Consider the following 16019-nt stretch of genomic DNA (forward strand, 5'->3'; position numbering starts at 1 on the left):
ATAAAACAATATACAACACTAAATTTAGAAACAATGTGAAACAATAAACTGTCTCAGAATCACCCATGGAATCACCCATGGAGCCGTGTATGAGAGCCTGCTCCAACAATTGAAACCCTATCTTTTTAATACCACAGAAAAAAGGCCAACTAAACCAAAAACATCAAATAAACCCTGGTTTGATTACACCTGCTTTGAGGCAAAGAAAGCCCTGCAAAATGTTTACAAAGCTGCCCTGACAGCCAAAAATTCTGTCAGACACCAAGCCTATCTTGCTGTCCGTGCCCTAAAAAAAGAGTATAAAGACCTAATACTCCACCAAAAGAATGCTGATACCAGAAAATGCTGGCTAGAATTAATTAGTGCGGCAAAAGCAAAAGATCAGACACTGTTCTGGAAACTGGTAGCTTCTGGCACCCATAAACAGCCTTGACCAAAGGTGTCATGGGCTTTGAAGACGCTCAAACTCAGGACAAAAGGGAGAAACGTGCTAAGAGGAAGGCACGCTTGGCAAACCCTCACCGTGATCAACTCCCACCTGGAAACCTATCTCTCCACTGTGGAAGGACGTGTGGATCCAGAATTGGCCTCCACAGTCACTTACGGACTCACTGGTAAGATCGTGTTTATGGAAGACAATCTTACTCGTCTACGAGTGATCGCCAAACAAGAAGACAGATCACCTCCCCTACAAAGTTCTAACTCAAGAACCAGTAAGACTGTCCTGCAAACGGTACTATCTGTGTATCAGCATCATGGGAACACCACCAAATTGCAACACCAAAGGGAAGAAATCAAGGAGAGATTCTTGGTAGCTGCTCAACCTTTCTGGATTTCCTAACCCCTTGGAGCCAAAATCAGAGCACGTATTGGGATATGTGAAGTCCAGAAGACCAGTTGGGAGTGGCCAGAGGGAGTGGGTATCCCTACAACCCCATAGTGGGCTGCTGTTTTTCAAGACAGCAGCTGTGTGAATGAACTGGCCCAGTGCTGAGCAAGCATTTGGTTTGGTGAGTAATAATATGTGTGTGTGTCTCTGAGAGATACCGTATTTTTCGCCCTATAGGACGCACCAGCCCATAGGACGCACCTAGGTTTCAAGGGGGGGGGGGAATCAAGGAAAAAAATATGATCCCCCCCCGCAGCTCTGGGAGCAGTGGACAGGCTGCACGCAGCCTGTGCGCTACTCCAAGACCTTCTCCTGCTTTTGCGGGAGGTGGCGGAATTCCCCCACCTCCCACAAAAGCCCGCAGGAAAGCGCTGCTTTCCCCCACCGCCAGCCTCAAAGCCGGGTTGGAGAGTAGCGGGAAGGCGTCGTGCGCCTCCCCGCTGCCCCCCATCCTCTGGGGCTGCCGATGGGGGAAGCGCTGTTTTCCCCCACCGCCAGCCTCAAAGCCGGGTTGGAGAGTAGTGGGAAGGCGTCACGCGCCTCCCTGCTGCCCCGCATCCTCTGGGGCGGGCGATGGGGGAAGCGCTGCTTTCCCCCACCGCCAGCCTCAAAGAGCAGACTCTCCTGGCTTCAGCGGAAGCAACGCGAAGCCTCCGGAGTGCAGGCTTCGGAGGCTTTGCGTTGCTATCACTGAAGCCAAGGAGCCTGCATTCGCCCCATAGGACGCACACACATTTCCCCTTCATTTTTGGAGGGGGAAAAGTGCGTCTTATAGGGCGAAAAATACGGTAAATCATGGGGAACTGCCATCCTGTTTGATGGGCATATTATTCACAGTAACTCCTCCCAAGCCTGTTTGATTGTTACCCAGTCTGACCCAATATATTTAATGAAGCTTAAGTATGGACCCTTGTTTCTGTCACCGACACAGCTCTAAAGGAACATTATGCTAATAGCCCAGTCATACGAGCCATGCTTCTCGCAGAGTGCCTGACACATTACTGTACATATAAATTATAACTTAATTGCCATTTCAGCTCCAGATATTCAGCTTAGCTTGGGTCAATCCTGAAATACCCCTTTTCTCGCTGCCCAGCAGCCTGTTTCAGACACAACATACCTTATCTACGGCATATAATTTTTTACTTTCTGGTTTCTCTCCAGCTCCCATTTCAGAACAGCTTTTATGGACTCCCTTTGCTCTTTACAATGTTTGGTTTGTGTAGTGACTTCAGCACTGTCTCAGATCTAGGATCATACAAATGCTCTTGTGGTTTTGCGGTCGCCGCTGAAGATTGCGGTGTGCGCTGGGCCAAAAGTCCCTCCCTCCTCCCAATAGGTGGAATACAGCTGGTTTTAGTTTGGGAAGGAACCTGACAAGTCTAATACACTGTCACAATAATTCGGTACAAAGCACTGTGGTTTGAAAGGCTCTGCTACATTTTCATCCATTACGAACAATCACGAAAGCTACAGCTTGAGTCACTGTCTTCTCTAAGAAGTGCTAGGCTGAGGCCACAACAGACCCCTTTGTTTGAATCCTTAATATTTTCTATTTCATTTTTTAAAAAATTCTCCATGTCCCTATAAATCATGCTGTGTGAGAATTGTGACTCCTAACCTTCTACGGTACATACGGCTCTCTCATTTTGTAATGATTGCAGGCACTTTTGGCCCGGGATTTGGTGTTTTTGTTTTGGTATTTTGGAGCAATAACAAATTTAAGCACAGCCAGCTGTTCACCTCTCTTACGTGCTGCTATGTTTTCTGAAATCGGGAGGAAAAATGGTGGCTGGCAACCATGAAGAAGAAGAAGAAGAAGAGTTTGGATTTGATATCCCGCTTTATCACTACCCGAAGGAGTCTCAAAGCGGCTAACATTCTCCTTTCCCTTCCTCCCCCACAACAAACACTCTGTGAGGTGAGTGGGGCTGAGAGACTTCAAAGAAGTATGACTGGCCCAAGGTCACCCAGCAGCTGCATGTGGAGGAGCGGAGATGAGAACCCGGTTCACCAGATTACGAGCCTACCGCTCTTAACCACTACACCACACTGGCTCATGAAATGAGTCTGTGGGACTGTAAACCTACTGGGATAGTTCAGGTTCACGGTTAGAGGGGGACTACGTACCTGTTGAAATGAGGATGTTACTGGTGATGAACATTTGTGAACATGTGGATTTGGTATAATCAGATCCACATATACAAATTAAAAATGATTAAGCCTTATGCTGAAGGTATGTGTGAGAGGTGGGCCAATGTTCAGCATCTGCACCCAAGATTTGCTCTTTTTGAAGTATTAACTTCAGCACTAAAAACGTAAGTGAATGAATTAATGAATAAGGAAGGACTCAAAAATTGGGACAGGGCATAAAATTAGGCACAGCTGTCTCGGCTACTAGAAGCATCTGCTAATATAAATTATACAAGAAACAAAAAAAAAATAAATCAAAAATCAAAAGGCTGGAAAATGGCGGTGAGATGTACAGGACCACTTGGGTTCAAAAGGCCTAGGTTTTGTATCCTGAACTCTGCTGAACTCTATTCCAGGAGTGGAATATTTGTGTCTCATCAGATGCTGTTGGCCTCCAACTCCCATCATCTTGGACCACTGCCCAAGCTGGCTTGGGATGATGGGAAATGGAGTTCAGCTATTTCTGGAGGACCATAAGTTCTTTGTCTTCTCCTTCAGTCCCAGAATTCTCTCCATTCTAATGGTAAACACAGAGAAATATGGCAAAATTCAGAAGGATATTAGGAACCTGGAAAGTTCTGGTGAATTCTAGGCATGTCTACTCAGAAGTTAGCCTCATTGAGTTCAATGGGGCTTACTCCCAGGTAAATGGGATTGCAGTCAAGGCATGGGATCATATCCACAGGGTCATCCATACGTACAGCATTATACTGCTGCTAGAGTTTCTAGTCATAATTCGGTGATCCTCGTGCAAACCCTACAGTTGTAGAAACTGCCGAAATTCCACCGGTGTTGTTCCAACAGGCCTTTATAGGAACTGATTGGAAAAGGCTAGTATTGTGATGTTTTGTCTTGTTATTATATGTATTTTTACTAGCTCTTTTTATTATGATCAGTTTAGTTAGTGTTCAGCTGCTTTTAAATGACTTATCCTTTCTACGTTTCGAGCTTGTTCTATTACATCTGTAAGCTGCACTGAGTCCCGGTCTGGGAAGACAGCAGGATACAAATAAACAAAGTGAAATAAAACAAACAAACAAACAAACAAACAAACAAACAAACAAACCATAGCCAGAGTAATTCAGTACACACTACCCCCATATGATTCAGTGATTGAATTAGCAGCATTTCAGTTTGTGCTATTGTACTGGGAACTAGGCACTAGGTAAGGTTTGCAAATCGAACCAAATTTCCCCTACCTTCCACTAATTAACAAGGGTTGTAATGAACCGAGAAAATCTCTGCCTAAGCTGCTACTGAACTGAATGGAAGCCATCTAAGAGCAAAGCACTGGTCCATTTTAAGGGTGCTAGGGGACAGTGGCATAGCATCGGGGGGCCACAGGGGCAGTAGCCCCGGGTGCAAAATTGTTAGGGGCATGTAATGTCAACACCCAGGGCTGCCTCAATGCAGCTGTGGGCTTCCGTTGCCCAGCTCTGTTGAAAACAGCTTCTCCATGTGAATCAGGAAGTGACCTCTCCAGACAATGGAATGACTCTTCTTTCCTTAACTCTGCAGCTGCGATCTCTTGGATGACGTGGGCACCATTAGACAGCTGAATGCACATGCGTTCTCTGTCCGTTTCCCTCCCTCCCTTCTGCTCTGTGTGGCTCCGGGCACTGGCAACCCACGCTACACCACTGCTGGGGGAGGACAGCTTCCTGGCGAACGGTGCTCCATACCTGATCTGTTTGCCTCCCACCCCACCACCTTCATGGGTCCCCCAAATCTCTTGCCTAACCCAGCTGCTGCTTCACATCACCTCACAGTAGGGCCGCCTCTGTCAAAAGAAACAGTTGTTGGCGGGGTGTGCATCTTTCATTGCAGACTGACAGTCGGAGTGGTTGTGGGGCTTTGTGACATTAAGAGAAGAAAGGCTACGACCCAGCCTAAATTGAGTTTTTTTCTTTTGCTCATATTAGAGAGGTAGGGGTGGGAAATGGGATTTATAACCCAAACTGACACGCTTCTCTGCAACACTCCAGTATAACTGTCATATGATTTTATCCATGAAATTTCTCTCAGAAAGCAAGCAAGGGGAAAGCAGGGTGGGGTGGGAGGGAAGAGCTGCAGAGTGGCTATTTCATAAAACCCAAATTGTATTTTGACACTAAACGTCTTTATGCTGTGCCTTTGCCCAACAATTCTCCATTTAGGTTCCAAATTACAGCCCCTGCTAGAAATCACCTTTGACTAGTCGGAAAAACAGACGGTTACCTGTGTGTAATCTAGGACTTGCTGGTGTCTTTGTTTAGCTGCAGCGACTTCACTGTCTGAAATTGCTTCCCTTAGGGATTGCTGGGTGCTCAGAAAATCTAGCTCTATGACAGCGGAAAGGCGGCAATACAGACTAATAAATTTCTCCTTGTAACTGCAAAAATGAACTGTGGAGACAACAAAGCACAGAAGCAAGTGTGTTAGAAAGACACACAGACACAGAGGCAGCTCTCAAAAGCCTTACCTTTCTGAGGATCTTGAAAGAAATAATTGTCATTGCTTGTGTTTATCCCAGAAAACAAGTGTTTTATATCTATATCTATATCTATATCTATATCTATATCTATATCTATATCTATATCTATATCTATATCTAAAAGGTTATAATTCCAGAGGAGCAGCAGCGAAAGCTACAGAGAGTCTTGTGGTACCTTGAAGTTTAAAAGATCTAATAGTGGACTAAGCTTTCGTGGACCTGGTGCTTCAGCAGAGTGCCATTCCGTGACATATTGTTCCTGGTTAAGGTATTTATGGTCAGTCCAGTGGATTTGGGCATATGACAGTGAAGACTTGGTCCACAACCTTTCCAATAATTTCTTGTCCATGTACCTGGGGATGCTGACCAAGCCTATTTTGTCTGTCCCTGTAACACACTGAGAAGTTGATGGGGTGGTGGTGGTGGAAATCTAGAGCTCCCCCAAACCCCAGAATAGCTACAATCACATTCCAAAATAAACACATCCTTGCACATGAGCAAAGACTGCATAACAATGGAGCTGGCCCTCAGTCCTATGGTAGGGTCGTGGGCAGATGATTCTTCATTTGTGCCTTTTTAAAAAAATGGAAGTGACTAGGATTGACCAGGGATCTTCTGCATGCAAAGCACATGACCCCTTCTCTATATAACCGCAAGTATTTTTAGACATTTCATGTAGATAATGATCTAATGATGCCTGGACATTCTGAGTGCATGTTGGCCAAAGTATTGCTCTCTTTATTGTTGACATGCTATCTATCCATCATCTATCTATCTATCTATCTATCTATCTATCTATCTATCCATCATCTATCTATCATCATGTATCTATCTATCATGCATCTATCTATCTATCATCTATCAATCAATCAATCAATCAATCAATCATCTATCTATCTATCATCTATCATCTATCATCTATCATCTATCTATATCTATCTATATCTATCTATCTATCTATCTATCTATCATCTATCTATCTATCTATCTATCTATCTATCTATCTATATCTATCTATATATCATCTATCTATCTATCTATCTATCATCTATCTATCTATCTATCTATCTATCTATCTATCTATCTATCATCTATCTATCTATCTATCTATCTATCTATCTATCATCTATCTATCATCTATATCATCTATCATCTATCTTCTATCATCTATCTATCTATCTATCTATCTATCTATCTATCTATCTATCTTCTATCTATCTATCATCTATATCATCTATCATCTATCTTCTATCATCTATCTATCTATCTATCTATATCTATCTATCTATCTATCTATCATCTATCTATCTATCTATCTATCTATCTATCTATCTATCTATCTATATCTATCTATCTATCTATCATCTATCTATCATCTATCTATCATCTGTCTTTGGCTGTGTTAAATTTGTGCTTCTCTTGTGGGCTGTAACTTCTCCTCCAAAGATACACCTCTTTCCCAGGAAAATCATGGTAGCATTTGAAACAGATGTGTGGAAGTGTGGCACTATGAAGCCTCACTCCTGCAAGTGCTCCTTTAAGGCAGGGATGGAAAACTTTTTTTTTACTCCTGTGGAAAGCATGTGGTGGCAGCTGCGGGTGGGTGGTCAGAAGCTGCTTGGTGCGTTGGAAGGAGCGTGGCTCACATGGGGAGAAAGTATGCAGAGATGACTTTTGCTCTGCAAGCCATCCTCCATATCACCATTGCAGGAGAGGGCAAATTCAGTAACATTTTGTAGTGGCTTTGGCACCCTGAGTGGGCTGCGGCGAAGACCTCTGAGGGTTGCATATGACCAACAAGCAGCAGGTTAGCCACATGTGCTTGAAGGGGACCAAAGGTGCCAACCTGTGCCGGTGTCATCACATGTGTGCCATCACATTGCAACATCATGAGCAGCCAGGGTCTCCTTCCACAGCAGGAGGAGGATTAAGAATGGCCATGAAAACCATGCAGTGCTTGGCTCCATGTTCAGCTCCTTTGCCCTCTGTTTGTTTGAAACATTGGGGGCAGCCCTCCAACAAATTATTGAGGAGTCCTAACATAGCTCGGCCCCCACGAGATGGCACCCCTGAAAGTGACAGCACATACCATTTTCAGGTAGAGTCTCAGTGATGATGACCTGTATTTTCCAGTCTTAAGAACAGAGGAGAGACTGCTGGATCGGGTCAATGGCCCTTCTAGTCCAACATCCTGTTCTCACTGTGGCTGACCAGATGCCTGTGGGAAACTCATGAGCAGGATTTGAGCACAAGAGTTCCCTCCCTTACTGTAGCTTCCAGCAATCGGTCTTGAGAAGCACAAATTGCCGCTTCCAGCCATGCAAGCAGAGCATAGCCGCACTGGCATCCTCAACATCCTCACAGTTAAAAGAAGAGCCCGGTCTTCAGAATTTGGTTGTGTGTTTTTTTAAACTGCCCCCCCCTTTGCATTCTGCCTGATGAAGAGTTCGAAAATATGCAGACTTTCATTACATCTACAGAAGCTGGCCCAATTAAAAATATCACCTTACCTATAATACTTGCCGATCGGAAGGTCGGCAGTTCGAATCCACTCAACAGAGTGAGCTCCTGTTGTTCAGTCCCAGCTCCTGCCAACCCATCAGTTCAAAAGCACACCAGTGCAAGTAGATAAATAGGTACCACTGTGACGGGAAGGTAAATGGTGTTTCTGTGCACTCTGGTTTCCGTCACGGTGTCCTGTTGCGCCAGAAGCGGTTTAGTTATGCTGGCCAGCTGGCCACATGACCTGGAAAGCTGCCTGTGGACAAACGCCGGCTCCCTCGGCCTGAAAGCGAGATGAGCGCCGCAACCCCATAGTCACCTTTGACTGGACTTAACCATCCAGGGGTCCTTTACCTTTACCTTTACCTAGTTTGGTATACCTTTCTGAAAAAAAGGATTTTGAATTCCCCCCACCCCTCATGGAACTGAAAAAGAAAGCCCAAGAATTGAATCAGAAGGACTTCCAGCCCCTCCTTCTTGTCCATGCTGCTTTTACCAGGTGTATATTCTTTCCCATGTAGGCAATCAAATTTTCTCTTAGCACATCACTAGTCGAACAGTATCCCTGTCTTCACAGAATAATGCAAGGGTGTGTGTGTGTAATGCTAAGTTGGTTGCACAGAGGAAATAGCTGCATTTGCATGCCTCAAAAGTGACTTTTTGCATCATTTTTCCTTCCAGGCAATCAATACTGTAGTTGGATGGTTTATCAATGCTTTTGCAGGGAATGGGTTTATTTTTGCAGGAGCCATTGGCACTAGTTTTGCACTGCATGCTCATTCCCTGTGTTATCCAATTTTCACAGCATGCTGCAATGGCAGCAACGTACATAAATGACTTTTTAAAAGGTGAACATGGAGGAAAACAGGGCAATCTGTGGGGATTATTAGCCTTATTAGGCAAATGTGTAAATCGCGTGATAAGAGAAAGGGCTCAGTTGCATCAGAACTGCAGTTCTGGAAGGAGCAGCAGGGAACTTTCCCATTCCATCAGTGAAAGGATTTCTGCTTGTCTGATAGGACGTCCTCCCTCTCTCCCCCATGTACATGTCCCCAAGTCTGTCTCAGATGGCTGGGAGAACCCCTAGAAGAGATTTAAGGGGGTGCATGTGGACAGGGAGAGGCAGAGAACATTCCATTTCACAAGCAGAAATCCCTACAATGATGGAAAGTTTGTCGTAGTTGCAACCAGGGTCACCAACACGCTCTGCATATGAACTTCAACAAGACATCTGTCTGGCCAGATCTCTAACTCAGTGTGCGCAGTACTTTAACACTGATCCCTAACCCAAGGTGGCAATGCATGGAAAAACCGATGAATGCCCTCAATAATTGTTACTAATCTTACTGCCATATTCCGAGTGAACCCACTGAAATCTATGGACTTAAATGATTTAAATCAATTAATTTCAATGGTTCTGTTCTGAGTATGAAACCGGCTATGGCCCACAGAAATGCAATTAACTACCCTCACATTTCCTTGTTGCATTGTTTCAAAAGCCTGCCAAACCTATTTGACCAGAGATGGTGCGTAAAACCAACAAAGAGGTGCTCGGACAACTGCAATATGCTCTACGTGGGACTACCTTTGAAGGTGACCCAGAAACTACAACTAATCCAGAATGTGGCAGCTAGACTGGTGACTGGGAGTGGCCGCCGAGACCACATAGCACCGGTCCTGGAAGACCTACATTGGCTCCCAGTACGTTTCTGAGCACAATTCGAAGTGTTGGTGCTGACCTTTCAAGCCCTAAACGGCCTCGGCCCAGTATACCTGAAGGAGCATCTCCACCCCCATCGCTCAGTCCAGACACTGAGGTCTAGCACTGAGGGCCTTCTGGTGGTTCCCTTACTGCGAGAAGCAAAGTTACAGGGAACCAGGCAGGGGGCCTTCTCGGTAGTGGCGCCCGCCCTGTGGAACACCCTCCCATCAGATGTCAAGGAAATTAGCAACTACTGTACAGTGGTACCTCAGTTTAAGAACTGTCCTGTTTAAGAACAATTTGGTTTATGGACTCTGCAAAACTGGAAACAGTGTCCCGGTTTGCGAACTTTACCTCGGTCTAAGAACGGAATTCGAATGGTGGAAGGGCAATGGTGGCAGGAGGCCTCATTACGGAAAGCGCACCTCGGTTTAAGAATGGTTTCGGTTTAATAACAGACTTCTGGAATGGATTATGTTCATAAACCAAGGAACCACTATATCTGACTTTTAGAAGACATCTTAAGGCAGCCCTGTTTAAGGGAAGTTTTTAATGTTTGATGTTTTATCATGTTTTTAATCTTCTGTTGGGAGCCACCCAGAGTGGCTGGGGAAACGCATCCAGATGGGCGGGGTGTAAATAATATTTGATGATGATGATGATGATGATATGGGAGTATTTGCCCCTTGGGAACCAAGCCCCTTTCGGTTCTGTGAAAATCTGTGGTCCATCACTAGCATTAAAATGTTTGGAGACACAAACTTTTCATATCTCTTTCTGAACATTGCATATGGTAGGAAATCAAACCAATCTGTTTTGCAAAGAGATCACTAGCAGGATGATCTCAGCCTACAACTCAAAGGAGAATAGTCCTGACTCTTTCTGCTCCCCTCCCAAACATCTAGCTCCTGCAGTGGTCCAGGGAGCAAGCAGCATGTGGTCTGACAGCTCACACCAGACGTGTGGCACCATTAGTGAAATTGCAGCTGCCGCTGCAGCTTCTCGCCACTGTGGTTGGAAGCCAGGCTGTTAATGTTACTGTAACAAATGTTGCTTCGACATTGCCTTTTGCGGTTTTGCAATTACAGATTCAGTAGCCGCCAACTAATAGGGAGTGGAAGCTTCTAATATTCTGGAGGTGAATCACAGCCATTTTATAGGCACTGGGGAGAAATGTGCAATAAATCAGACAGAAAATGGCCTCCACTCTAGGGCACAAGATTGGTTGCTTTTTGTTGGAAAAGTAAAATTGGGCTTTTATTGGAATTCTCCCTGCAGTACTACAAAGCCCCCACACCATAAATTCACCGCATTGAGAGACAAATGAGCAAAGTCTGCTGAATCCTCATTGTGTACGGCAAACTACTTTGCCATCTCCATTGCTGCTCTAATCTACAATCGACATTAAAAAAGTTTGTGATCTTGCCTTGCTTGATCTGTTTCTAACATGCAGACTTGGGTCCCCTTTAAGGGGAAAAAAGATGCTAGTTCTCTGTGTTACAGACCCTCCAAGTGTGCTTATATTCCAGGTATAGTTCTGGATTTACAGAAGCCAAGGAGATAAGTAACTATGCAACCTTTAGAAGACATCTGAGGGCAGCCCTGTATAGGGAAGTCAGATGGGTGGGGTATAAATAATAAAATGATGATGATGATGAAGGAATAAGACGTCCCTATTTTCATTGGAGAAATGTTGGAGGGTATGGTATTAAATACTGGAAAAATATGTTGAAATGTAAGGCTGAACTCATAATTTTTGAATATCTGAGGCTACCAACAGTGTTGATTCATAGTTGCTGGTCACAGAAGGCGTATGGTGATCGTGGGAGATTAGCCTGGCAAATTTGGCCTGTGCATTAGTCATACCCCAAGAGCTGTGGTATGTAAGAGATGTAACCACCTTGCCCAGAAACGAGCTTTATGAATGACTCATAAAAGAGAGCTGGCAAAGAAAGAACACATTATTCTGGGAATGGCTCAATCTTCCTATAAGTTTATATCACTTAGTGTGTGTATTAGGGTTATAACAGTCTTACAACTTCATGTTCCTATAGCTTAGTTAGATAAACTATTGCCTAAAAACAAAGGAATGAACTGTCATTTCCATATTTGGGGGGGGGAAAGGTCACCCCGAAACCAATAAATCAATTTTTGTATATGTAACTGTATAATGTATTATGTAATAGGCACAGCCTGGACAGGAAAAATAGAGGTTGCAATTTTTGAAAAACTTGTACAATGTACATCACTTCTTATTGCTTAGAATAAATTGAGGTTGCAGTTTGTCTTTGTCTCTGCTGCAAGCATCATAGAGTTCCCACATCACTTTGATTGTGCATTCTGTGCACTGATTACTTCTTGTTATCTGGTCTATGGAGGCCTGTTGCTTCCAGTGATTCTCCAATACAATACATTACAGCTGTCTAGGAAGTTCCAGACAGCTGTAAAAGTTCTAAACAGTTCCACAAAGTTTTTCAAAAGTGCTAATATACTTATGTAGTAATGTTACATACATGCCGATTCAAACTTTTCATTTCAGGGTGACTCTTTTTCACAACTGAGAACAATTAGTCCCTTCTGCAAGGTTTCTGAGCAAAAATTCATCCCTTTACATTATAGGAAATCCTTCTTGAAAAAGTTATAAACCTATTGTGCATGCGTGTGTTTATAGATATGGGATAGCTTAAGGGTAAAAGACCCCTGGATGGTTAAGTCCAGTCAAAGGCGACTATGGGGTGCAGTGCTCATCTTGCTTTTCAGACTGAGGGAGCCGGCGTTTGTCCACAGACAGCTTTCTGGGTCATGTGACCAGCATGACTAAACCTCTGCTGGTGCACAGAGGACCGTGACGAGTGCCAGAGCGCACAGAAATGCCATTTACCTTCCCGCCACAGCGATACTGATTTATCTACTTGCACTGGTGTGCTTTTGAACTGCTAGGTTGGCAGGAGCTGGGACAGAGCAACGGGAGCTCGCCCCATCGCAGGGATTTGAACTGCTGACCTTGCGATCGGCAAGCCCAAGAGGCTCGGTGGTTTAAACCACAGCGCCACCTGCGTCCCTTATACCTATGGAAACATGCATGAAAGATGACTGTTACTTGTAAGGAGGGGGCATGGATGATAGGGTGATGGTGACAATTCAGTCTCAGTGGCAGAGGGGTTTAACCGTGCAAACCAGCAGCACTGTATAGCCACATTGCGCATCATGCACAATGCTATCACGATATTTGCATGGTCTGTTTCATGAATATCTTGGTAGTTTGCTGCTTGAAATCTGCCCATGCTTTTCCTAGTACTGGATCTGTTGGAGAGAAGATTAAGGAAGCTTTTGTTGAACCAAATCAACCATCTGGCTCTGTATGTTTTCCCCTGACTGGCTGATACGGAATGCTTCCTGGCATTTCAGCGGCAAGGGCTACCAACCAGAAGACTGTGCTTGCTGGTGCACATTCCCAGACCCTTATGGAATGAGAGAAGCCACCAGCTCTCTGTGGCACTCCAGATGTTACTGGACTTCAGCTCCTGTCAGACCAAACCATCATCATTAGGGATGATGGAAGTTGTAGCTCACCAACCTCTGGAGAGTCACACCTCTGTTCTAACAGCTGTGAGGTCTTCTTGCATCCCATGAACGGCGTGTAAAACTCGGGATTATGTGCACTCACACTTATCCTACTGACCGTCAATACTGCTTGCACAACAGTTGTCCAATTTCAATGGGACTAAGTCTGGATCTGGCCGGATAACAATAAATAAATTCTACACCAAGCTCAGTTCCGTAATCAAATTGGTAGTGGAGAGGCAGTCGGAGATGGGTGATCCACCTTCCTCGACCATATTTTGAAATCAAAAGCCCTGCTAAGTCAGCTTTGAATCGTTTTGCTTTCGCCAAATGTCTCCTGAACTGCCCATTTCAATATTCGCTATTCTTCATGCCTATAACCAAAGGGCCGTGTTGTTGCTCGATAGCTTGTGGACTGACTGGCTTCTACATTCCTGTAGTTATGACTAGAGCATGTAACCTGGTAGCTACGCTCCTTCTATTACTTGTCTGTAGTCGGAGAGAAAAAGTGTTGTTGCCAAGAAATCATCACGTGATCTATTGACTCTCCGCTGGGACGGGGGGGAGGCGAGGGGCTGGAGGGGAACAGATACAACTTTGTGATTTTATTATAAGGCGACTGGGTTAATATTTCTAGGTGAAGCAAGGTAGTATACCGAGTTCAAACATCTGAAGAGGGAGGTTAAGGAATCCTGAGTGCGGGGTGTAAGGGTTATTCTGTCCTGGGGCAGTGCAGACGTCGTCTGAGGCAGGGAGCAGGAGAAGAAAGGACACATTGTGACCCAGTTCCAACACCTCCTGTGTATACAGACGGAAGAGCTTAGCCTGCAGAGGAACACGCACAGAGAAGAAATGGGGGTGGGCGCGGGGGGGGGGGGAGAAAGGGGAGGCGAGAGTTACAGCATCGTACTTATATAAACAACCCCCAAAATTGTATAAAACATTAGCGCAAAGTTGCACAGCATCAAGATATAGGGGTTTTTTTGTAAAAGAGAAATGGGGGGGGGGATATATACCTGTATATGTGTATATATATATATACACACACACGTGTTTGTGTGTCTATATATATATATATATATATATATATATATATATATATATTAGGGGGGGGGAGAGAGAGAGAAAGGCCATGTGTGTGTTAATTTTGCTTCATAAAATAAAGATTTAATGCTCCAACGTTCCACATTAAAAGACACACACGTACGCACAACACAACCCCTTGCCTCCCCCCAGAAAATAACATTTATGTTTCTTATTAGCCAGAAAACGATCACACTCCATGAGCTTTTCAAGATTATGATTGTATAATTATGTGAAAACATGAAAATGAATTCAATTAAAAACCTTTAACATTCAATTTAGGAGCTGGTTAGCAAAACTATGCAGATCTCCCCCCCCTCTCCTTTTTTTCTTTTTCTTCTTGGCTTGCTTCCTCCCTTCCCCTCCCCATTTTCTCCCTGCAGCCTGTCACCAAATGGGGCAATGAAAAAGATTTAACAAGCCGCACTGAGAAAAATGAAAATGAAATAAGTATCAAACAGCAAGAGGCATATGTTTGATTAAAATCGACTTTGATGCTAAATGGAGGCGTCGAATCAGCTAGGACCATTATCTAAGCTTGTCATCTCTCCCCCATTTCAGGATATCAGTCCTTTGTGTAGGGGTGTATATGTGTGTCAGGCTCACCAACTCTATTTTGCTGAGGTCTCTACAGCCCCTCAAATGTCCACTGGGACAAGGCTCAGCCCCACAATCTTGAGGGAGCAGAAGAGGCCTGGCGGGAAGTCGCCTCAGGCTGCATGACCATCTCTTGGTGCTGTGAAACCTGGAAGGAAGTTATTCTGGGGCAGCAGAGCGTTGGGAGATATTGTGTGGACCAGCGTGTACTGGCATACGAATTTTGCATTTTTTGAGACTATGGCCATCTTTGACCAACAAACACTCTGATTTGGAAGCTATGGTAGAAGATCGAGATTTCTATTCTTCTATTCTATTCTATTCTATTCTATTCTATTCTATTCTATTCTATTCTATTCTTATAAATTAAGTTACGTGAATCAGCACTACAAGAAAGAAGTGTGGTAGTAACTTACATGGTCTATGTTTCCTAAATCAGCTTCAGCTCAGGGGAATGGATTTTAGGTGATATAGCCACCAATAAACCATGTGTGGATGATCACATCTCAGTTTATTAAGCAGAGATATGCCTGAGCTTTTTTTTGGCCTGAGAATGTGGCTCCTTTGTTCCTCTTGTTGCTACGAGCTGCAATAAAATGGGGGAAGCCTCTAATTAACCAGAGTTTCTCATTCCATCTGAACCAAGAAGCTATGGTTATGGCTTCAGAACAAGTCAAGCTATTGAACCAATGTTTTAAGTTTGTTCGTTTAATATCCTGGTTTGTTCTGAACCCGGTAACCACAGTTTCCCAAGTTTGAACAGAACAGGAAACTGTGGTTTAATTGGAAGCTTCCTGGTTTAATTGTGGCTTTGTGCACCAGCAAATATGATTTATGATTGTTGGGAGTACATGTATGTGTGTATGTGTGTGTGTGTGTACACACACACACACATTCATCCGAGGTTGTCTCACTTTTTTATTTCTTTTAATATATATCAAACAAGACTAACAAAATATTCAAAGAAAGAAAGAACTTGAATTGTTGAATCGTTGGAATACAATTTATCCAGAAAA

General features: G+C 44.1%; 1 protein-coding gene across 4 annotated transcripts in view; it reads right to left on the bottom strand.

Annotated features, from left to right (window-relative positions):
• Positions 1 to 16019, bottom strand: part of ANKFN1 (ankyrin repeat and fibronectin type III domain containing 1) — a 271898-nt gene that overhangs the window by 10097 nt on the left and 245782 nt on the right. For all 4 annotated transcript variants that reach the window (XM_083598613.1, XM_083598612.1, XM_083598615.1 and 1 more), the window contains exons 17-18: positions 13980 to 14148; positions 5300 to 5466 (exon numbers count right to left, since the gene is read on the bottom strand). In XM_083598613.1, the coding sequence (XP_083454739.1) occupies positions 5300 to 5466; positions 13980 to 14148 (336 nt within the window). The remainder of the gene's footprint in view (positions 1 to 5299; positions 5467 to 13979; positions 14149 to 16019) is intronic.

The sequence above is a fragment of the Podarcis filfolensis genome (genome assembly GCF_964270895.1).
Source record: "Podarcis filfolensis genome assembly, chromosome: 2".
Classification (NCBI taxonomy): Eukaryota; Metazoa; Chordata; class Lepidosauria; order Squamata; family Lacertidae; genus Podarcis; species Podarcis filfolensis.